Raw genomic sequence first — 24749 nt, 5'->3', positions numbered from 1 at the left:
CAGACATCCAACACAGCATGACGACCCAAGACCCACCGATCAAGAAATATTTCAATGGTTCTTACGCATCGGATATCGTAGCTACTGAAACCCTCAACTCATAGACTTGGGTTTTTTCGGCAGCCAAGAATCTCGTCAGACACTCGGTTCCCTTCCCTTGACTGAGCCAATCACATCCCGAATCAGTCGATACCTACAGAAAAATACCAGATCCTACCTTTTTCCGGCGACTGGAGGAGGCTACAGCGAGAGGAGGAGGTGGCTGCCGCTGCTGCGAGAAGGATGTCACCGACGGCCGTGGTTGCTGGCGACGGCGGCAGCAGGTGATCGGAGTCGTCGACCGGGAAGAGTGTGAGAGATGAGCCGGCGGAAGGAAAAGGGAGATGAAAGACGAGCGGCAGAGGGGAGAGAGAGCGAGGTAGCGGGCGGAAAAGGGGCGAGACCCTGTCCCCCATTTAACGAGAGGCGACCCCATCCCCCTTCCGGAAAGGGAGGAGGGGATAATCAATTACATGTTCTCCGTTCAACAACAATCATAAACACATCTAACGATTAAGATTGAATATAAAACATCTAAAAACTATGATTTTTGGAGGTTCCTAATAGTGATGTAACGAAACAGGGGCAGGATAATCCTCAATTCTCTCGCTCTCTCTATCTATATATTAGTCTATATATATGTTGGTGTGCCCTAAGTTTTGGTGTATGTTCATGCAATTTCATGAATTTTGCCACATGTTACACACTTACACTGAATTACACACTTCATCCATAGTTACTATCATATGTTTGTTACTAAATTTAAATATTTATTATAAATTTTTTGCTTTTCTTGATGTTTTCCTTTTTCGGTTCTAAATATGCCAACTAGTCCTGCCTAGGCCTTGACTTCATTTTAAAGGTCTTCCGCTTAAGTTCCGACTAGAGCTTTTGAAAACTAAGGTTGCTAAGTGGTTTTGCCAAAATCTAGTGTGAGGATGGAGTTGTCAAAATCACCCTCTTTAGAATGGTATTGCGCTTTGATGTTAGGGCTGCCAATTCCTTTACCAATGCATTGTTTTGGCAACACTACTTCTCCCAAACAGTGGAAAACATGAGAGAATTGAGGGAAAATACATCATCTTCAATTCAAGGCTCCCAAAAAGACCCTAAATGACAATGGGGAGAGAAGACTGCATGGCGGAGAGATGCTCATGTTAAAGTAGATGTATGCAATGGCAGAGAAGAGTCAAGTTAGAAATGGACATATTAAAATGCTGCCCTTAGAAATTAAGGGGCATTCATGGGATGGTCTTGGATATGTCATACAAATGATTTTCACATCACTAATAAAAAAGGTTAAACACGGTGCAGGTGGGGATTATGATAAGTAGATCCAAATCTCGTTATATGCCGGAGCCTACAACTGCCTCGGTGGAATAGCTTGTTGAACAAGTTACCAAAAGCTTCTTAGATAGGTGGGAAGCCCACTTCTCGAAAACTTGCCTCGGAAGCGCGATACTCCTTGCTTCCGAAACTTGATGAAAATCTCGATTCTCCCACGCTTCTCTTATGTGTTGCACACGCTTCATCTATTTTTCTAATGTGTTCTTTCACTCTACTTTTCATTTTTTTATGTTTCCTCTCACGCTTCTCACTCACTTTCATGTGCTTTCTCTAAATTGGTAGTCATTATTTTTAGATTTTGTTAAAAATTTAATTCTTGCACTAAAAAAATCATGAAATTTAAAAAGTCACTTTTATTTTACTTTTTATTTGTGTTCCATTTCAATTCCCATTCAATTCTTATATTGCTTTTTGTATTCCTCGCTTCCTGCTTCCTATATATTTTAAAATGCATCGCTTTTCGCTTATGCTTTTTGTATCATTTCCCGCTTCCGTTTCCCACTTCCGCTTCCTAGTTTAGCAACCTTGTGTTGAACTACATAGAGATGATGAGCCAATGAAAATTAGGACAATTAGAGGTAGCCAAATAAAAAAGCTCAAGTTTTGTATTGGCAAAGCACTATAATAAAACCAAGGGTTTTTGTTGATGAAATTCTTCAAAAGTTATCAAACGAACCTAACTTTGATCAAGATCCTGCTGAAAGGCCAGAATGTGCAGAAATCTTCTTATAGCTATGCCCTTGGGGTCAAGAGGTCCCAATTGATGGACTATGTGCTGATTAAAGAAAGCTTGTATTTCATACCTGTATTTTCAGTTTGAGTGAATTTACTCACTACGTAAAAAGCGCTAGGCGGTGCCTAGTTGGTGGACCCCTAAAAAGACTAGTTGAGGACTAGGCTAGACTAGTCGGTACCCCAATTAGAATATAAAAAAGTATACAAAATATACATAAAAATACGTTTAATTCTCTTACTAATAAGATATTTTCATCACACAAGTACAAAATTACACATGCTTTCACAAAATATATTAATATACATAACCAGAATTGTTCTCTTGCGACTTACATTGTACAGTTGCGCTTATAGTCTGTTTTGCTTTTGTTGAGTCTGATGTAAGCTGCCCGGTTCAGGTGAATCAATACCCCGAAGGGGCAGCCCGTATACTTGAACTGTAATAGCCTGCGGGCAAAATTGTGAATGAAGTAAATGCGTTCAGCTTTCTTTTGTTCACCCTCGTTGTGATTGCAATTTCTCTCTCTCTCTCTATTCTCTCTTGCTCTCTTGCACTCTGATTACAAGCTTCCATGATCGCGAGCTGACAAGTAGGCTTGCGGCGGTGAAGAAGGACCATAGCGCCGCGCTGGCTCATTGAAGGAAATAGGCCCATGACAAGTGGTACCAGAGCTCGTTCTCGTGCTGGAGAAAGGACTCCGGAGTCGGTGTCGACAGACACGCCGACAGGCTGCAATTTGTGAGCAAGACATCGTGGCACCTTATCAAAACTTGCATAACACCAAAGGCAAGGCAGTTGTCGAAGCTGAGGAGATGGGTTCACCTCGGGGCCAAGAAGAGTTGGCTGCAACTGTTAACAAATGGGTCAGCTACAACAATTTTTCTATGGATCTTCAACTCTTTTTATCTCAGGTTGATAAGCATGATGAACTCGTAGGGTTTCATCAAGTCGTGAAATCAAACAAATGGATTGAGGCCATGAATGACGAAGTGGAAGCGCTTAATGAATGTCAGGCATGGGAAATTGTTTTCAGACCTCCTAACAAAAATATTGTTGATTCCAAGTGGGTTTATAAAATTAAGTACAAACCCGATGACACCGTAGAACGATACAAAGCCAGACTTGTTGCAAATGGGTTTACACTGAATATGGTCAGTATTATGATGAAACTTTTAGTCTCGTGGTCAAAATGGGGACAATAAAAATTATATTATCTTTAGTTGTCAAACATAAATGGACATTGAGTCAGTTAGATGTCAAAAATGCATTCGGTCATGGAGACTTGAAGGAAGAAGTTTACATGAAACAACCTCCTGGATATGCGGAGGGAGACTCAAGCACACATGTATGCAGACTAAAAAGAGTCATATACGGTTTGAAGCAGGTCTCACGCTCGTGGTTTGAAAGTTTCTCCTTGAAAATACTGAAGCATGGGTTTTGTCGATCTCTCTTGGACCACTCATTGTTTATCTTTAAGGGCAAAAGTATCACCACCCTGTTGTTGATATATGTTAATGATATTATTGTTACAGGGAACTCGATGAGCCACATTGAAGAAGTAAAGAGACTCTTAAGTCAAAGATTTAAGATGAAAGATTTAGGAGATTTGCGATATTTCCTTGGAGTCGAGGTAGACAGAAAGGATGGTTGCTTGACATTAACACAACATAAATACACATTAGATTTGTTGAAGAAATTTGGTATGCAAGATTGCAAACCTTTGTCTACACTAAGTGTCTTACATCAAAAGCTTAATTCACAGGATGGAGATTTGTACCCAGATCCTACAAGATATCGAAGTGTAGTTGGCATGCTTCAATATCATACCTTTACTCGCCCTGACATTGTTTATTATGTCAATCAAGTGTCGCAGTTCATGCATGAGCAGCGAACAGGACATATGGATGCAATCAAGAGAGTGTTGAGGTATTTAAAAGATACCATTGGAAATGGTCTAGTATCTAAGAAAAGTTGGAAAAGAGAAGACATGCATAATGTCACAGTCTACAGTGATAGAGACTAGGCAGAAGATCCTGATGAAAGGAGGTTGATTTTCGGGTATTGCATCTTTCTTGGGAAAAACTTAGTATCCTGAGCAGTAGAAAACAAAAAACAATAGCTAGATCAAGTACTGAAGCTTAATACCGATAATGGCTGATGCAACTGCTGAAGCTACTTGGACAAGGCATTTGTTAAATGAATTGGAGGAACGGATATCGAAATCTATCTTATTGTGTGACAATCAAAGTGCCATCAAAATATTCTTTAATTCTATTTTTCACAGTAAGACAAAACATATTGAGATAGATATTCGACAGAAGGTTGAAGACAAAGAGATTGAGCCTCATTTCATCTCTACGGAAGACCACGTGGCAGATTTATTCACAAAGGGTTTGACAAAAAACAGATTTTGGTTCTTAAAGAACAAGTTGTCCATGGTATAAGACCATGCACAACTTGAGGGAGGCTATTAAGTGTCGTGAAACAGGCTGGACTAGTTTGGGTCTGATCCAGACCCAAACTGGGATTTGCATGATTGATGTGCTTACTGGGACACTCTTATAATATTATGTTTGTTGTAGGACAATTATGTCCATAAGCAAATTGCTTTGTAACCTATGTATAAATATGAAGAGTCAGTCGCGTATGTCTAAGAAAAACGTGAACCTTTGCAGCCCAAAACATCCCAGTGTCTTCTTCTTCTACCTTTTTTTCACCTTTTTCTCCTATTGCAGATCAGGTCTACTGAAAACTAAAGATCTAACAGCTACGCCTCAATGCATGTCACAACATTGCTCCCGAGATATTCACTCACCGAGAAATTCCAGAGAACATATTTGTGACTATGGTCAAGACTAAATGTAGATAAACGCTTGACCTGATCACTAAGCAGCTACCAATTCAACACGCCCCCTAACCTATCTTGATTAAGAGCAAAAACTCTCCTCAAGGCGTAGCCTAGTTGAAGTTGTCATTCAAATGATATTCATTTCCAGCCAATAAAAGAAGAACCGCGTGTTTTTTTTCCTTCATTTCACAAAGGTTATTGAAGGATGTCGAGTGGAGCCTTAGAAACATCAACACCACAGGGTGATACCGATCTACGGAGAATCCCCAAGACTATGCAACAAAAATTATATTCTTTTCTGTGCTTGATCTGGTCCTTTTACTGGGGTGATGATTTGCCATCCATTTTTCAGCAGTTTCTTCTGTTATTTTATTGAAGCACTTTTTTTACCCTAAAAACATTCGGTAAATATAAACATAAGTTCTAATACCAACACCACACCACATTTATGTCAATGATATATTAATTTAGAATGGAGAATTTCGGTATAAGTTTAAGTAGGCATAGCGTATAAAGAAAAATCCAGTTAGAACCCTTCACCTTATCAGCAGTGTCTTTAATGTGTTTTAACTTTTCACAGTTACAAACACATAAACAAATAGAATTGGAAAAAGAGTAAGGGAAAGTAGACACCTCATATGCAGCACTAATTTCTTTGAACTTTTCCTCTGCTCCAGGGCTCTTGTTCAAATCTGGATGATACTGTTTCAGAGAAAATTGTGAAAAATGAGAAACAGAAAACTGATAAAATATTGGTGACTTTGGGAAGAAAATTTCAAAACTGAACTGTCTTATAATTGGGACAAGTAAAGTTCACAGAACATAGTCAAAGCATCAGGTCACGTGGCATGAGATTATTATTAGAACCTGAATATCACAATATGAACATTAGATAAAAAGAAAATTTAGCAAAACGCATGAAACTAATAACATTGTCAATTCAGAAATGCTGTCAACATGCATGGGATGGCACTAAATGATATTTCCAGCCATCAACAAGAGTTTCACAACTCATTCTTGTAATATATCATGACACTCCAAAAAGATGCCAGAGGTAGCTGGTTTCTAATATATGGTGCAGTAATCACACCTTGAGTGCTATTCCTGAGACAGTCAAAGTCAAACCTAAATAATTATGCACATGACATTTTATCCTTGTTCCCAGATTCTGATCTTTTTATCTTACAAGAATTTCAAATTTATGCTCCACCATTTTCTTTCTGCATCTTTTCAGTGTGCCAGCTCTCCCGCTGCTGATCTTTTGTTATGTTGACTACTGGCATGACATTTGTGCCATAGTTTGTCAACTTGCTTTCTGCAATTTTAGCCACCTCTTCAGATGGACAACTCCTGCAAGATCTGTTCAACATGGCCAATTTCCTCACCATTGAACATTTGGTATTTAGCAACCCTTTATGCTGACTTAAAGAAGTAGATTTCTTCCCTTACAATAACTTGAGTAGTTTTCTTCTGTGAATTGTGCAGAAGGTTTGCTTGGCTATATGCACATTATACACAAGATTTTTTTCACCTACGCCAAGGGGCACTGTCAATAAAGTGATCACAGCATTATGTATAATTTTGGTCACCACATATTCAGATTTTTGCTGCCCAAGAAGTTTCTGCAGAAGTGGAAAGGGATCAGTGCCTTTGGGGCAATTACTGTTTGTTTTAGGCGAGTTCGTCAACAGTATCTTGTTCTTTTTTTCTTTTTTTGGTCCTGCACTTGCCATGAGCCAAGACTTATGCAACACTGTGTCACTTGCAATGCCTTAAACTAAAATAAATGATCATGCAAGCCAATGCATTTGTCAAATGGCATCTTCACCCATGTTTTTCAATTGCTTTATTTTCTGGATGATGCTATTGCATTTATCCTAACAGAAATGATTTCCTGATCCATCTCTAGGTCTCAGAGAGTAAGCCTTCACAGAGCTTACTGCATCCGTACGCAATGTAGTGAAAGCCTTTCCAGTTAAATTCCAAAAACTACACCTGAATTTTTTACAATTGGCAGCACAAATTTGATGGAGACTTGATATTTGGGTTCTTCTGTGGGTCACAGTATCACTAATTTTGATAACAAGTTATTTGCAGTTTTCATAAAACCGCTAGTACATTCTCAATGCAAGAGTGCACACCATTGAGTCAGTCACTGAAGAGAAGTCCAAAGAAAAAAAACTCAAAAAAGTAAAAAGAAGAAAGTCGCACCCAGCTTTGTAATTTCTCCATTTAGTTTACTTGGAAAGCATGAAAGGTTAGGAAGGGATGAAAACAGAAAAGCTAGAGACCTCATTAATCATCTATTCTCTCATATTTCCTGCTAAAAACTATAGATCTTATTTCAATCTAATTTTTAGCATTGAAAACCACATCTTTAAGGTTTGTGACCAAAAGAAAAGTTGAAGAAGAGACTCTCAGATTTAGAACAAGACAAAAATCAGGTCAATCCTACACCAGGATCAAAAGTTATGACCAAAACTCGGTTCAGAGTAATAACTACAAACTAACTATGGCTATTACCTTTTGAATTGTTGTTATCATCCTTGGAATTGTCGTGATTGTAAACCCAGCACAAAGCCTGCCATGAAAACCTATCAACGGCCAATATTGTACTAGCTTCCCCAAGAAAGAGCAAGCACACCACCAAGTTTTTTTTTTTCGATTCCCTCTTTGTTGCAACATTTTAGGGTGTCTTCACTTTACGATAATAAAACGTAAACATGACGAATTCTTTTTGCATCTCGAACATAATTTACGTCATTCCATAACAGGGACAAGAATGAAATCAAACACAAGCCCTTGCATCTCCTCGAACATAATTCTCATTATTTCCCAACAAAGACATTAATGAAATCAAACACAAGTGAAAGAATCCTTGAAAACAAGTTAAAGAACACTATTCACTTTTGCTCTGTCAGATTTGGAGGCGCACCATGTTGAAGAAAACCATGTTGTAAGACATCAATAAAAGAGAAAGCAAACCAATGCCCAAATGGAAAATGCAGGGAAAGAAAAACAGAGGACCAAACGAGTGGTCGAAATTCAAGTGTCGACGAACCTGGCGAGCGAGTTTTCGGTAGGCGCCCTTGATCTCCTGCAGGGAGGCGCCTCTGTCGAGGTTGAGCGTCGCGTAGTAATCCGAAGAAGCCGAGGAAGCGGAAGAGTAACGCGAAGCCCTAACCGAGAAGCAGCGGGAGCGGCTCGTTCGGAGACGCGGCGGATGGAACGATAGAGAAGATGCATGAGACAGTACAAAGGACGAAGAGGAAGAAGAAAGGGAGGAGAGTGCGAGGGGCTTGGGGGTAGTATCGGGGAGACGCGGGACCGGTGGTGGTGAGATGAAGCAGCGGTGGCCGAGCATTATTCTTGGCTGTCTCTCTCAACCAAACGGGTGGGAGCGGCGAGCTGGTTCACTCCCACGCCCTTCACACCTCTCTCTCTCTCTCTCCAGAGGCCGGAACCAGTGCAGCGAATATCGGTGTTTAGAAAAACAGCCAAAAATGCGAGAAATTGGCTGGGCTGTTTTCGCTAAATATCGGCAGAAATTAAGTTTTTATCTTAATATTTTAACATTTGAAATATTGTTAATTTTCCTTTGTAAATTTAGCTTTTCTGCTGTCTTCCCCGTAGAATGCAAGATTTATAAAAAAAAAATGCAAAACATCGTCCGGTTTTAGCTGACTAGTTTGTCCGGATCAAAGGGACACTGTACAGTCAACATCACTCTTCCAACTGACCTTTAAAAATATAATTATTTTTAATAATTATAAAATAATTCTTAAATTTAATATTCACAGCTCATCAACCATTTCAAACATAAAATAAATTCAGGCCAGGACTTGAACTTTATTTATTAAATCATGTTAAGCTATGACTGAGAAGTGCCTTAATCTTCAAGAACTTTACCCATTTTGAGTATTTCAGAGTTTGTATGAAAATAAAAAATAAATGGATATGTATTTAAATAGTGACATGCATACAAAAGCAATTTTGATAATTAACTTAAAAAGTTATTCATGTATATTGCATTAATTGGCATATCTCTAAATGTTTAGCATTGTTTTCATGCATCTCTAAATGTTTGACATGTTTAGCTTAACATAAAATTGTTGAATGCTTGTTTGAACTGCTTAGATGGTAAGTTGTTCAGATGATTCTTCTTAAACTTGTATTTGATTTAATTATGTTATTTTCTTATTGTTGGATTTTTAGAAGATCTCGTACGAGAACTTCGGTTGTTACTCATTTTCAAAAAAATATTTTTGTCACTGAGGTTAAGTGATAAGATGGTCTGGCTAGCTGGATGACTCAAGGTTTATGGTTTGGTAGCCTGGGCAAGATTGACTAGCCTGGGCAATTTTATGAACTTTATTGACATAACCCATAAAGAACTATAAATGATCCAAACTGAAGAATCATCCATTTAAAAGGATAATGTTTGAACAACTTAAGAAGTACATAAGCTCAAGAGGGAGTGAGAAATATGCCAAGGCAATGAAAAAATTACTCACTTTCTGGCATTGCAAAATGCTATCAATGCTCTAGAGGCTATCATCATAGCAAATGCAATGGGAAAACTCTCCACGGGCAACGAAAACAGACAACATGAGAGAAGTCACTAGAAGACCCTGCCCTAATGTTAACATTGCATCAATAAGAGAACTTCAAGCCTAGAGGAAAGAAATGCATGTATAAATGTTCCCTTTCCATCATAAGTTTTAAACCCTAGAATTCCAAGAACTACAAAATAAAACCCTAAAATTTCATTTCCATTTTTATTCCAGTGGAAGCAAAGTAAAATCATAAGAACAATGACGAACTTATAAAGCAAGTAAATTTGAAACGTTGAAGATTATGATTCTTCCAATCTATACAATATCATATATATTTCATGGGTACCTCAGTTTGCCAGTCAGACCAATACCTACATCTCAACAATTTGAACTTGTGATAACAACTCGCTTACATGATGTCATCTTATTGCTTAATCCCTTTATGACAAACAAAAAGAGCTCAAAAAATGGCATTCCTGATATCCCATAATATTTTGAGAATGGCATTTCATTCACCTATATTAATCAAGTGAAAATAGGTAAAGCGCTATTAGGCTAAAAAACATGATAAACTAAACCAACAAAAACTGAAATATCCAACTACATAATAACTAATAAAACGCTAAAAAGTAAAGAAGGTCTAAATTCCTATGTTCACCATGGGCAACACAAAATGTTCATGCACATCTTGGTGCTACCAAGATGAACAAAATACTTTGACCCGTGGGCCTCACTCATCAACTCTTCTCGAAGAACCTTTGAAACCCACCAACTGTCTCTGAATATAATAGTCCTTTCTTTCCCACAATGAAACTGTGTGTTCGGCTTCTAAGAATTCTTGCACAACTTCTCGAAGTCGGAATCAGCTGGCTGAAGCTCCTTAATGCAATTAATGGTCTCAGGTTGTGTCCTCATCATTGCACAATGGATGCATCTAACTTCATTTTCAAATAGCTACTACTTAACAAACTCCTCAAGCAAGTCTCAACTCCGACCAATCAAGCGGGCTATCACAACTGATGTCTTCTTACTCAATGCATTTGCCACTACATTCATTTTATCTAGGTGGCAAGCAATGATAAACTCATAGTATTTGAGAAACACTAACCATCTGTGTTGTTGCAAGTTTAGATCTTTTTGCGTGAAAATATACGTGAGACTCTTATGGTTAGACTGAACCGTAAACTGCTTCCCGTATAGGTAGTTGTATCAAATCTTCAATACAAAGTCAACGGCTACTAACTCCAAGTCATGCGCAGGGTAATTCTTCTTATACACCTTCAACTGTCGAGAAACATAAGCGATGACCTTCCTGTTTTGCATCAAGACACTGCCAAGTCAATTCCTGAGGCATCGCTATATACCACAAACCCTCCTAACCATGAAGGTAAAGTCAAAATTGGAGTTGAAGTCAACCTCTTCTTCTGCTCCTGGAAGCGCTCATCGCATCGAGGTGACCAAACAAACTTCACCCCTTTGTGTAGTAGTTTCATCATCAGGACAACTATATGAGAGAAATTTTAGATAAATTGGTGATAATACCTTGACAACTCCAAGAAACTTTTTATCTTTACAACTATTTTTGGCTGCTCCCATGACAACACTGCCCCCATCTTAGTTGGATCTACCTCAACATTATTTCCTGATATGACGTGTTCGAGGAACATCACTGTGTCAAGTCATAACTCACACTTAGAGAACTTAGGGTAAAGCTCATGTTCCCTTAGTGTCTATAAAACGATTATCAAATATTTTTTGTGATCCTCCTACCTCTTAGAATATATCAAGATGTCATCAATGAATATAATGACAAACTGAAAGACTCGATTTATTAAGTCCATGAATGTTGTTGGAGCATTTGTGAGTCTAAAAGACATCACCAACAACTCAAAATGCCTATATCTGGATCTGAAAATTATCTTTGGGATGTCTTCTACCTTGATTCACAACTGATAATACCCTGAATGAAGATCAATCTTCGAGAACATGTTCGTCGTGAGCAACTGGTCAAACATGTCATCAATCCTGGGCAAATGATACTTATGATTCAACATTTTATAATCAATGGTGAGTCTCATAGATCAATCCTAGGCAAATGATACTTCTAATTCAGCATTTTGTAATCAATGCAGAGTCTCATAGATTTGTCCCTCTTCTTGACAAATAATACTGGTGCACCCCAAGGTGACACACTTGACCGATTAAATCTCTTATCAAGAAGTTTCTATAGCTGCTTTTTCAATTCAACAAGCTGAGCAAATGTCATATGATATGGTGTTCAAGACACTGGTGATGTACCATGCACAATCTCAATTGAAAACCAGATCTCTAGGTGAGGTGGTAAACTCAATAAGTCCTATGCAAAGACATCAGAAAGCTCGCAGACCACATCCAACTGCTCTAAAGGTGTCTCTTGATTGTTCGTAGCAGACACACTGGCCAAGAACACTATACAACCTTGCTTACAGTACTTAGTGATCTTTATCGCAGACACAATCTTTACCTCACCTACTGGCCTAGTCTTCTGAAACACTAATGCTGACAGATCAAGTCACTCCAATCAGACTTTCTTACCTTGGCATTGAAGAGTCACATTATACCATGATAGTCAATCCATACACAGAATGACGTCTTAAAATGTTATCGCAAGTATGATAATGTCGACAGGCAATTCGTGTCCTACTAAGACTACTTGAACTACAAGGAGATACTTCACACATCGAGTGGGCACACCTATCAGAGACATAACATTCAGTGTATTGTCTAATCTAGATGGTGCAATGTCAAGTAATCGAGCAAATTAAGAGGATATAAAAGAATGAGTTGCCCCCAAATTAAATATGACATGAGCAAGATGACCAAAAATTATAACCATACCCTCGACCAGGTCAGTCTGATCATTTTGCTTCGTGGCCATGGCAGCATAAACCCGTCCACTTGTCTTCCTCTATGCCGGTTGTTGTTGTGGTCTATGTTGTTGTTGTGATTGCTCTGGGCTACTAGCTTATTTGGGCAGTACTGAATAATGTGTCCAACATGCTTGCACTGGTAGTAAACTCCTTAAAGAGAGGACAAGAATCAAAATGATGATTCTTGTTACATCTCTTGTATATCACTGGTGGTTTTCCCTGTTATTGTCTCTGCTAAGGACAGTTCTGGTGGTTCTCTTTTTGGGTATTCTTTTTTTGCTATGCGCCCCCTGCGTCTTGCCTCTTATAGGTGAGTTCTTCTGAGCTCCACCATTACCGTTGTCACCCTTCTTCCAGTGCCCTCCCTTGAATCACTCTCACTCCTCATTCAAGATGGAAGTCAATTCGATGTTGTCACTAAACGTCGTAAGACAATTAGTCATCACCTAAACCCGTAGCCCATCCTTGATCCCTTTCACATACTTTGGTGCTCTCACCTTATCATAAGCAAAAAGATTGTGGCACTATCGCTCTAAGCTTCTGAATTTGATGGTGTAGTCCACCAAACTTATGTTCCCCTATGTCAGTTCGAAGAACTGTTGTTGCATCCTTTCCCTCACGAAAGAGGGAAAGTTTGCCTCCAAGAACTCTTCTCAAAAGGTCTCTAAGGGGATGGTCTCCACAGCGATGTATTTCACTCTGCGTATAGTGTCCCACCACTTATTAGCATCGCCCTTCATATGATACGTTCCAAAATTTATTTGCCTGTCTTATGGCACAAGTAAGACATAGATGGCGCGCTCGATCTCCTTGACCCAGCTCTCAGCGGCTTTAGGGTCAGCCTTCTCGGAGAAAGTTGGCAAACTTCAGAAACTTATCGTAGGTCACTTCTCAAGTGTTTATGTTCACTACTGATGCAGGCTGCACACAAGTCGTAGGTTATGTAGTTGGTGCTTAGATATGTGTCATCATAGTCTCAGCCAGACTGTTGAGAGTATTCGTCATGAAATCTCTGTACTCCTGCCAGTTCGTAGGAGTGCTAGAACGACCACGAGTATATATCTAAAAAAAATCAATGAGAATTTATTAGTAAATTTATACCCTTAGATCAAGCCTACTTTCTTAGGATTGATCCTGTTACAACAACACAATTGTATCAAATACACAACTTAAATCATTACATATTGATTTAAATATAACTATCCATACAATCATAAATAAAAATTTTCATAATTTCATGACAGTAAAGAAACAAAAAATCATAAGATACCTCTTACTAGTGATGTAGAGACTGCTTTTCAAATATGAGTTTATGATCTGTATGGCGGTGGTTCTAACTAGCTCTGATACCAACTCTGTTACAACCCCAAACTGACCCTCAAAAAATGCAAAAAATCTTTTTTTTTATAATTACGAAAAACCTCCAAAGAATCAGGGGCGCATTACAGATTTAATATTCATAACCCATCAACCATTTCAAGCAGAGTAAATTCAAATAATAAACTGAACTTTATTTATTAAATCAAATATGTCAATAAAGTTCATAAAATTCAAAAATTCACTCTAGTCAATCTTGTGTACATTAGAACCAGGCCACCAAACTATAAACCTCGAGTCCTTCAGCTAGCCAGCTCCTCTTATCACTGAGCCTCAGTGCCTGAAAAATATTTTTTTGGAAATGGGTAAGATCCGAAGTTTTCATACGAGATCCTTTAAAAATTCAACAATAAGAAAATAACATAAATTAAATCAAGCACAAGTTTAAGAGAAATCGCATGCAATGAATCATCAAAATAACTTACCATCTAAGCAGTTTAAGCAAACATTCAATAATTTCATGCTAAGTCAAACATGTCAGACATTTAAGGATGCATAAAATTAATTCTAAACATTTAAAGATGCATGAATCAATGCAACATGCATAAATAAGTTTTTAAGTTAATTGCCGAAACAAATGAAACCATCATCTATTGATATCACTTTCTTGGTATACCAATAACTAAAGTTGAGTTAAGAAAACCACCCTCAGATAAGTGGTTGAAATTTTCCTACAACCATGGCCGAGAATACGAACCACGCATCGGGTTCTGAGGAACAATAAATACATACGGTGTTTAGTATCCTCACGATCTCCCACGAACGTCATCCAAGGTTTTCACCCTTTGAGAGAGACATCTGGAAAGAAAATTATTACATTTTTCGGTCTCTTTTACCATCTTAATTAATTAGGAGTTCTTTACACAAGAATAGTTATGTAATAATAAATTATTTTATTTTTCGTATCAATTTAACAGTGTAATTAATTCAGAAACTAACTTTTCAAAAATCATTTTGCAATGCATAAACAGTTTCACTAACTCATGAGTTGCAATACCCAGAAAATTTAAGCGGTTCTATATGATTTGGGCTTAAGATCCGTTACTTGGATCCATAAGAAACCTGCAAATATGTATTAAAGTATATATAATAAATAACTAATATTATTTATTGTAAGAAAAATATTAATTAAAATTTGGTACGATGGGTCGAATCCACAGTTGGACCCAAATGGATCCAACCCATGGATTCACTATTATTTATGCGATCCGGATCCACATTTTTAAACATCCTGATCCAAATCGCGATCGGATCCAATGTTGCGGGTCCTAGTTTAGAGACAGATCCGGCCCGCACTCTGAGTAATAAAAAAGAAAATAAAAGAAAAGAAGAAAAGGTAACCCAATATGGGCTGCTCGATAAAAACAGAAAAAAGGAAGTTACGGTTCAGTGTGAACCCTAACTGATATCGCATGGGAGGGGGTGGGCCGGAGCGTAGCCGTTGGGGGTCACCTCTCGTTAAAAGGGGGGAGAGAACATCGCCTTTCTACCTTCTGCTCTCGCCTCCCTCTTTGCTTCACACCCACCGTCTCTCATCTCCCTTTTCCTCTCGCTGCCTCATCTCTCACTCTCTTCCCAATCGACGACTCCGACCACTTATTGCCGTCGTCGCCAACAACCACTGTCGTCGATGACATCCTTTTTGCTGCAGTGTCAACCATCTTTTCTCCTGCTGCATCTCGGCAGACCTCTGCAACATCCCTGCCCCTCCAAATCTCGATAGTCACGGCAGCACCAGCGGGGTTCGTCTGAGCGTCCATTGCACCGCAACAACCTCTGATCATCGAAGAAAGGTAGGATTTGGTATCTTTTTGTAGGTATTGACTGATTCGGGAAATGATTGGGTCGGTCAAGGGAAGGGAACTGAGTGTCTGACGGGATTCTTGGCTGCCGGAAAACCCAAGTCTATGAGTTGAGGGTTTTGGTCGCTATGATATCTGATGCGTAAGAACCATTGGAGTATTTCTTGATCGGTGGGTCTTGGGTCGACATGCTATGTTGGATGTCTGAAACCCCAAACCGATCCTTTAATTTGGGGATTTCTGGTGTTGTGGAAAGAAACCACAACCGATCTTGCAAATTGAGGATTTCTGGTGGACCTAAAACTGTATTCGATTAATGAGTGTTGGGATTTTTCTCGGACCTCCAAATGAGAGCATTTTGATTTTTTCTCTTAGGGGCGGTTGCTCAGAAATCTTGGAATCAAAATGTACCTGTCTGATTGCCCTGTGTTGGGGTTTCAGTTGAATACTTGATGTTAGCTGATTCGTGTTTGTTTTACGCTGTGAAATGCAGCATACCCATGTTAAATCATGTTATCTGATTTTGTATTTGCTTCCTTTAATTGTACATAAGCATGTTTATGTGCTTTACTATTAGCCGTATGTGTCTAATACCTTTAGATGAACACAACTTGTATGTGTTAAATCCCTGTTATTTGATTTGGCGTTTGTTAGTTTTAATTTGAGTTTGTTGCATTTAGCAAAACAAAAAAATGTTCAGGTTAATCCATGTTAACCGATTAATATATGTTTCATTTATTGAAACATAGCATGTTTACTTAAATTCCTGTTAGCCACCTAGGTATGTTTCATTTAGCAAAGCCTACTATGTTAAGTTAATTTTTGTTAGCCAAATGGGTATGTTGTTAGCCTATTGTGCATAAGTATCATTTATGTTCATGTTAACACCTGTTAGTCGATCTTTTGTGTATGTTTCATTTAATAGTACGCAGCATGTTTATGTAATCTCTTGCTAGCCTAATCTGGGTCTGATTCATTTAGTAAAACATACTATGTTTAAGTGAATTTCTGTTAGCGGAATGGGTCTGTTCATTCTGAAAATTATAAACAGTCTTATGTTAGCAGATTGAGTCAGGTTCATTATGTACATGGCATTTTTATATTAAATTCCAGTTAGCAGAATGGTGTATATTTCGACCAACCCTATGAACTGAAATCATTGATTGGTTCTGATGGAAAATGAACGAATCTACACATAAACTGGTTTAGACTCTAGTTTGCCTCAAACACACTCAGCAACATATATTGTTGTTGTTATCATTGATTAGACTACAATGTATTATTTGAATTGCTTATATGCAGCCTGTTATCTGTGTTTGAGGAATGAGGGTGTTACATTGAGTTTAAACTATGAATCTGATTCACATAACTTATAGTTTTGTTCTATTATGTATGTTTGAATTATAAATCTGATCTAAACAGCCTATGGTTCGGTCATACTGTGTATTTGAGAATGTCCAAATTATCCATCGGATCCACACAGCTTATGGTTTTGTCATGTTTACCTACATATTTGAGAATGTTCAAATTATAAAACCGGATTCAAACAGATTGTAGTTCTGTGATTATGCTACATGGCTTTCAAGAAAAACTAAATTTTGGTTTGCGTATTTTCAAGGTTGAAACAACAGATCAGACTTGGTAATATGTTTAAACAGTAGATTTCATACTTCCAGGTTTCTTTAGTGTTGTGACTGATTTACATGAAATACCACGTGCTTAAACTGCTTGTTGGTCAGAAAATGTATGATTTGAATTGCTTGTATGCAACATGTTAACTACGTTTCAAGAACGAGGTTGGTATACTTGTTCCAAACATATGATGGTGCACTTATTGACATATGAACATGTGCCTTTCTGCGAGGTAGATACTTGGAAAAAACCTTGCCTAATGGGCTATATTGGATTGATTACCTGATACGGGTACTTGGGCTATTAGCTTGTGTCCTATGACAATAAAATGGTGAAAACTTAATTGTAATGTGGTGTGCTCGACTGGTTTAAAGGTACCGGGGCTTGTGTGTTTGACTGATTTAAAGGCACCGGAGCACTTTGAGTTGGTTTATGTAATCAATATGACAAAGGATTGAGACTGTTTTATACACCTCTGTAAAACGACTAAGGTTGGGACTTCTACTGCTATGGTAGTAGAAAGAAGTTGAGAAAATGCCCTGTACTTCGGGAAAATTAATTAAATAAAAAGATCAACCCACTCAGTTTTGGGCCTACCATGGAGAGGGTAGGTGGTACAAAACTTCAAGGACTTGTGTTTTAGTTCCGAGCGTAAAGTGACTCGTTGGTCTCTAGTCCTCAGAGTGAGGGACCCGGACTACCTATGTGTCCTAGGTGATAGTTCCACGTCTTTTGCAGAACTTAGGGATGCATCATGTTTTGGTTTTGGCCTTTGGGAGGTTCTCTCGGTCACTGGCCGCTCCCTTAGAAGTTTCAGTCTCAGTTAGAATGTTCGGGTTAATAAAATACCCTTGAATAATATACCCCTCAACGTTCTCTTCTGAGGTGGTTGCCTTGGCCCATGTGTACCCGCAAGATAAGATAATATAACAACTATTTAGAATAATTAGGTATCACAGTGAGCGAAGTTACTATAAAGACAATTTCATATTCTTTCGAATATGCTTTATGTTCTGAGCTTGTGATGAAATGCAAATCCTGAAATGTGTGGATATGAAGTAATTAAATTCATATTGTGACTATTACATGAAAGTTGTGCATGTTACTGTTATTGTTGTTGCATAAAAAACTTTACTTGCTTAATTATAGCCGTTGCATAACCTGCTTACTTGCTTAGATATATGTCTGTTATTGCTATTACATAGTCTGTTTTACATGCTTTGGTATATGCTAAAGATTCACACTTGACACCCACATCATATACCAGATTCATGATATACCTGCATTAAAAGTTACAATAATTCTTACTTAGACAGTTGTAGTCTAATTCCTATAAATTTACTATTTTTTTCAGGTGAAGAACAACATTTACGAGCGACTGCAGGATGAGACATCGATCGAGATTTTGGATTTATTGTTCCAGGGATCGCTTGGGTTTATTGTAATTTAATTGTTCATATCATTTAAAACTCTAATGTTAATTTTCATTAATAATGAAATGAAATAATTGTTTTGGGTTTTCTCTCCACTGTAATGTTCTAAAATGCTTAACCCTATAGTATTTTTTGTTTCCGTTATAAAAAAAAACCTAAAAAATATGGGTTAAAATTTCGGGGCGTTACATGAGCAACAAATACTCCTAGCTTCTAAAGGCCCATCAGTGGTTCACAAATAACTACTATTCAATTTTAATAATAATTAATGATATTACAAATTTCAGTAAACATAAGTCATACATATATATACAAACTAGTGTTTACAATACAAAACATTAATACATATTGATGGCCAATGAATGAATGCAAACTTTATCGAATAAATCAGATTTATCACATTCGCCAAAAACTCAAACCTTTAAAACTGACCAGTTTCAGCATCCATTCTTCTCAAATTTAATTAAGTATCCAAAACCGATCATATTTCACAATTTCAATAAAAGTCAAATTTTTATAGGGTTAAAAAAAATCAGATCCTAAGAACTTAAAGAATATGAGATTTTCAAATTGATTTTGGCATCAAGTTTTCAAATCATTGTGATAGTTAACCACACAAATCAGATTTCAGAATAAATGTAAAACCCGATCCATGCCAACCAAATATGGTTTCACTATTTTTAATAGAAATCAAATTGTAAGAAAAAATCAAATTTCTATAGATTAAGGTTCAGCTTGGAATTGATAAAATTTCAAATGTAACTAAATATCCACAACAGACTAGTTTTAGTAATTGCTAATGATAGACAATTTTGATAAATTTCATGCCCACGGTTCACGATTTCTGAAACCCAAGTTGTGGATATGCAGAATTTACTTAACCAATCTGCCTATGCAATCAACATACAGGGATAGATTTAATAGCCATTTTACTTTAGCAAATCTATTGGCTATGAACATCTGAAAATTTATCACACATGAACAAATTTTAACAATCAACTTACATGAACAGATTTAACGAACGTGCGGGTACTAAAGGCTCGCCTTGGTGTGCTGACGTACCTAAATCATCGTCGGCACAACCACATCCACATGAGTTTTAAATAAAGAAATTCATCCATGTTCAGCCCTTGGGATAGCTTAGAAAAAATGGGTACTTGGCAGGTTTTTCTCAGGCAGAATTTTATTTCAGAACCACTCAGATTTCTTATTTTCATATAAGTGGTAAATCAATTATTTTTATTTTGAAAAAGATGCATAGGTCCAAATATAACATAAATGTCAATTGGACTGTGTATCAAAAATTCATTTTATGAACACAAGCAATCATGTGATATTGAGTCAAAATCAAAAGTTCTGAGCATGTCGTTAATCGAAATATGAAACAGCTTCACACGAGATAACATGCCCAACAAAGCAGTTTAAACGTGACGATAAATTTGTACTACGATAACAGATTCAGCACAAACCAAGAATCAACTGTGTTTGTTCTAACTGGAACAAAAAGAGAACGTTAGATAACAAAATCTTGGAGGAAAATACCCATCATAAGTTCAGCTCAATAAAAATATAGATTAAAGATGAGACACATAAAAAACCAGTCATAACTGGCTTCACGACCAGGTTTGAAAATATCTAAATCGAAACCTGATCTAAGAGGTTATAAATTCAACTCTATCGTGAAACAGGAATAATCAGAATATATGTATATATATACAGTCCATCATCAAATACATATTTCCAACTAAGCAGTTGCACAGAAATTTTCTTTTCTATCAAATCCACCCAGAACACAGATTTCCAAAAACTGGTTTTTGCAAAGAGGAAAACATATTTTTTATTTAAACTTAAATCGAGTAAAATCGCAGATTCAAAGTCTATAAATCTATCAGGAACCATGTTCAAGATGCAGACATATATATATGCACATCTTAAACAAGATTTAATTACATCAATACATGATAAAGTAATTTAAATCTTTTTATGTTAACTAAATCCAATTAAGACAGATTGGTTGAACAAAAAATCAAGGAAACAAGATTTGGAAGATAAAAAACTGTGCATAAAACATAGATTCTGTGTTATTATTACTCATGCATAATTCGCTCCATGCTAAACCCCTTGACCATTGGAATAAGTGAAGAACCTGTACCTTGACTTAAAGATTTGTGAAAAGGGAAGGAGTTAGAAAATGAAGAAGAAGAAGAAGATGAGGGTGGTGACTTTGATGTTGCACCCCCCCCCCCCTCTCTCTCTCTCTCTCTTTTGTCTCTATTTTTTTTAGTTGATGACTTTGAGAGAGGTTTAACCTCCCTCTATTTATTAATGAGTTCTCTCACTACGGGCCTTCTAGATAGAGTTAAGGGTAGAGTTCTACCCAAGGTAGAACTCTACCTCTACATCCTTTCTTATTTATTTATTTATTTATTTTTATATTAGTGAGAAGTTTCCTCCTTAAGGGGGTGATGCCCCTTTTAGAGGAATTGCTAGAGTTCTAGAACTCTATCCTATCATGTCATATATATATATACATATATATATATATATACATATATATATATATATATGTTCCTTGAAGTTTGAATTCATTTTTGTGTTTTAAATAAGTTATGGATAGATTATGGGTTCAGGTTGGACCCTTGATCCAAATCCATATTGATGTCAACCCAAATGTAAGTGAAACGTGTCGAGTCCAATCCAAAATGAAAAAGACCCAAAATAGAGGCTCGTTCTCGAAAAAATGTCACCATAAATTTAATTTTTTTGTTTTTTTTCACCAGTTCTTGGGAAAATATCATCACGAAAAATCTTTCCATAAATTTAAAGTTTTTGTATTATGAAAAAATATCAAGAAAATATTGGTATATAATAAACATATGAAAGTACATGTTTAAAAGAGTAAAAAATATAGAAAAGTATAAAAACTGTTAAAATGTTTTTTTATCGACTGATTAAACTGTAATATTTTCAAAATGGGTGACATTTTTTAGATTTTTCACTTTTTTCGGGAATGTGTCAGCCTTTGCAGATATCATGTTAGAATCACAACATACTGAAACGAATCGTATTCTGTTTAGATGGATAGTCCATCTTATACTTAGCATATTTTTTTTATGGTCAAGCTGGGGGTTAGGCCGACCCCTACCAGTTCATTAAGCAAATGAAAGATGTAATCTGTATAAAAAAAACACCCTTATAATAATGGGTGCCGGGGTGATCCTTCCAATGGTTTAGTCATTCTCCCTAGTTAACTGTGTTAAGTTTACCAAGAAATGAAATTTAGACTAGTTATATTTGACTTTAACCCTGTGAAAACTCTACAGCACTTCTAGCAGGCTCCCTTGGAAGTCCCCTACCCTTTATAAGTTGAGCCAATCTATGAGCCAGGTCCAGCCGGTTTGTTTCTAATATGGTATCTCCTACCAGCCCAAGGGCGTAGCTAGGGGGGGCAGGACTGGGCTGTAGCCCAGTCCTGCCTCCTGAAAAAGTTAATTTTTTTTGTTTTTTTTTTTAAAAGCCCAGTCCTAGCCCAGCCCTGACTGCAGCAAATAGTTTGATTTGTCCATATGAAATAGATTTTTATTAATAATTGTAGCCATTTTTTATTTTATCTCAAAAAAAAAATTTGGGGGCGCTGCCCCCGAACCCCCCGACTAACGCACAAATACATTTTTTTTTGCTACACCCCTGTTTGCCCCCCCCCCCCCCCCCTCACATGAATCCTAGCTACGCCCCTGTACCAGCCCCATTTTCTGTAAAATGGTTTTCCACGAAAGCCACTCCCTTTCTTCCATCCTCCCTGGTTGTGAAAAACATTCCGCTTCCAATATATGTCCATTATGATTACGCACCGCATACCTAGATTAGCACATGGTTTATGATAATAAGGTTCAACTGTGATCAGTAATTGGATTTGGATTCGCTTAACCGGGATTACTTTTCAGGGGTATTTGAATTAGTTATTTTTGACAAATCTATCTTTGGATTTGGATTAAGTCTTAGTCTGTTGCATTTTTTTCCCATGTAAAAGGCTCGTTTCTAGAATTCTTTACTGGATCCGTTAATATCATTGGATATTATTCGAATTTAGCATACCTCATTGAATATTATTCGAATGTGAACTTGAATTTGGATCTAACATGATTTAGCGCCTCTATGGAATGAGTGCTGGCTTTCAATGAGAATACTAGAACACAAGACCTACAATTCAACTTTCCATACTCCAAGTTCAGAGCGGCAATTGGCCGCTAGGGACCATCTCTCTCTCTCTCTCGTTAACTGTTACAAGTGTAACATAGCTTCATCAAAAGCCTTTATTCCAAACAAATAAACAACAATCTTAATATGATTCTTAATTTAGCTTTTCATTGATGTATTTATTTTATGCTATGAAACTCATGAGTCATACTATGAAACTTTGGGAGAGGGTGATTGAGTCTAGGTTGAGGAAGGTTGTCATGATATCGGAGAATCAATTTGGTTTTATGCCTGGAAGATCAACTATGGAAGTTATACATCTTTTTAGACAACTTATTGAAAGATATATAGAGAGGAACAAAGATTTGCATATGATTTTTATTGATTTAGAGAAGGCATACGATAGAGTACCTAGGGACGTTCTCTGGTGGACAATGATGAAGAAAGGTGTTTCTCTCAAGTACATTAGTATAATTAAAGATATGTATGAAGGAGTAGTAACCAATGTTCGCACTTGTGGAGGGGTGACAACCAATTTCCCGATAACGGTTGGGTTACATCAAGGATTTGCTTTAAGCCCTTTCCTATTTGCAATAGTGATGGATGAGCTTACGAGATCAATTCAAGAAAATGTACCGTGGTGTATATTGTTTGCTGATGATATTGTTTTGATTGATGAGTCTAGAGCTGGGGTTAATGCTAAGTTAGAATTATGGAGACAGACATTGGAAGCTAGAGGTTTTAAGTTGAGTAAGAGTAAGACTGAATATATGGAATGTCGGTTTAGTAAGCAACGAAGTAGTGATGGGAGTGTAGTGAAGCTTGGTGAGCAAGATATACCGGTGAATGATTATTTCAAATATTTGGGATCCATCATTCAAAAGTATGGAGAAATTGATGGAGATGTAAATCATAGGATAAAGGTTGGGTGGATGAAATGGAAAAGTGCTACTGGAGTGTTGTGCGATCGTAGAATGCCATTGCGGTTGAAGGGAAAGTTTTATAGGACGACTATTAGACCCGCTTTACTATATGGTACGGAATGTTGGGCTGCCAAGAGACATCATATTCAAAAAATGAGTGTAGCTGAGATGCGGATGCTTAGATGGATGTGTGGAAATACAATAAAAGATAAGATTCGGAACGAAGAGATACGTAAGAAGGTAGGTGTTGCACCCATTGAAAATAAGATGCGAGAGAATCGTTTACGGTGGTTTGGACATATTCGGCGAAGGCCTAATGATGCTCCAGTTAGAAGGTTGGAGAAATGGGAAAATATATTAGTTAAAAGAGGTTGGGGTAGGCCTAGGAAGACTTGAATGGAGATGATAGGAAAGGATATGAATGCTTTGAACCTCACCGAGGACATGGCGTTGGATAGAAATGATTGGAGGAAAAGGATTCATGTGGAAAACCCAAAATGAATTTCTTTTTTGATTCATATCGCTGACCCCAATTGTTTTGGGATGAAGGCGTAGTTGTTGTTGTTGTTGTTGTATTGATGTATTTATTTTAAATTTAAATAATTTATGACTGTCAAAATGTCGATTTATAATTGTGCCAATTCACCAAGATTTGCCGAAAAATTCATTAGCCAAAGTTGACCAACTCTTTAACAATTAATTAATCATGATTTGCCAAACAGGACAATGGCCAAGGAATTGCAAAACACGAGCGCAGCTACTATGTTTTGGACAACTTTTCCTGACATATTTTTCCAAGTATTCAAATGGCCCCAATATAGGGAGATCTATAATACCACTACCACAAAAGCACAACATGATACACGTAAAAGGAACCAGAATGAAAAAGAAACCGATATAGATGGGGAATAGCAAATCTCGCAGAGAAGATTATGAACCAAAGTTTTGGC

The 24749-nt window shown here is 37.3% G+C and overlaps 1 protein-coding gene across 1 annotated transcript in view; it reads right to left on the bottom strand.

Moving 5' to 3' along the window:
* Positions 1 to 8431, bottom strand: part of LOC149846987 (uncharacterized) — an 81895-nt gene extending 73464 nt beyond the window's left edge. Inside the window, exons 1-2 of the mRNA XM_089996727.1 lie at positions 8032 to 8431; positions 5604 to 5672 (exon numbers count right to left, since the gene is read on the bottom strand). Coding sequence (XP_089852853.1) covers positions 5604 to 5672; positions 8032 to 8334 — 372 coding nt within the window. The 5' untranslated portion in view covers positions 8335 to 8431. The remainder of the gene's footprint in view (positions 1 to 5603; positions 5673 to 8031) is intronic.
* Between the last annotated feature and the right edge of the window lie 16318 nt (positions 8432 to 24749).

Source organism: Nuphar pumila, chromosome 2 (genome assembly GCF_984573655.1).
Source record: "Nuphar pumila chromosome 2, dmNupPumi1.hap1.1, whole genome shotgun sequence".
Lineage (NCBI taxonomy): Eukaryota > Viridiplantae > Streptophyta > Magnoliopsida > Nymphaeales > Nymphaeaceae > Nuphar > Nuphar pumila.
Note: the sequence above shows the minus strand (reverse complement) of the source record. Positions and strands in the feature narration are given on the sequence as shown.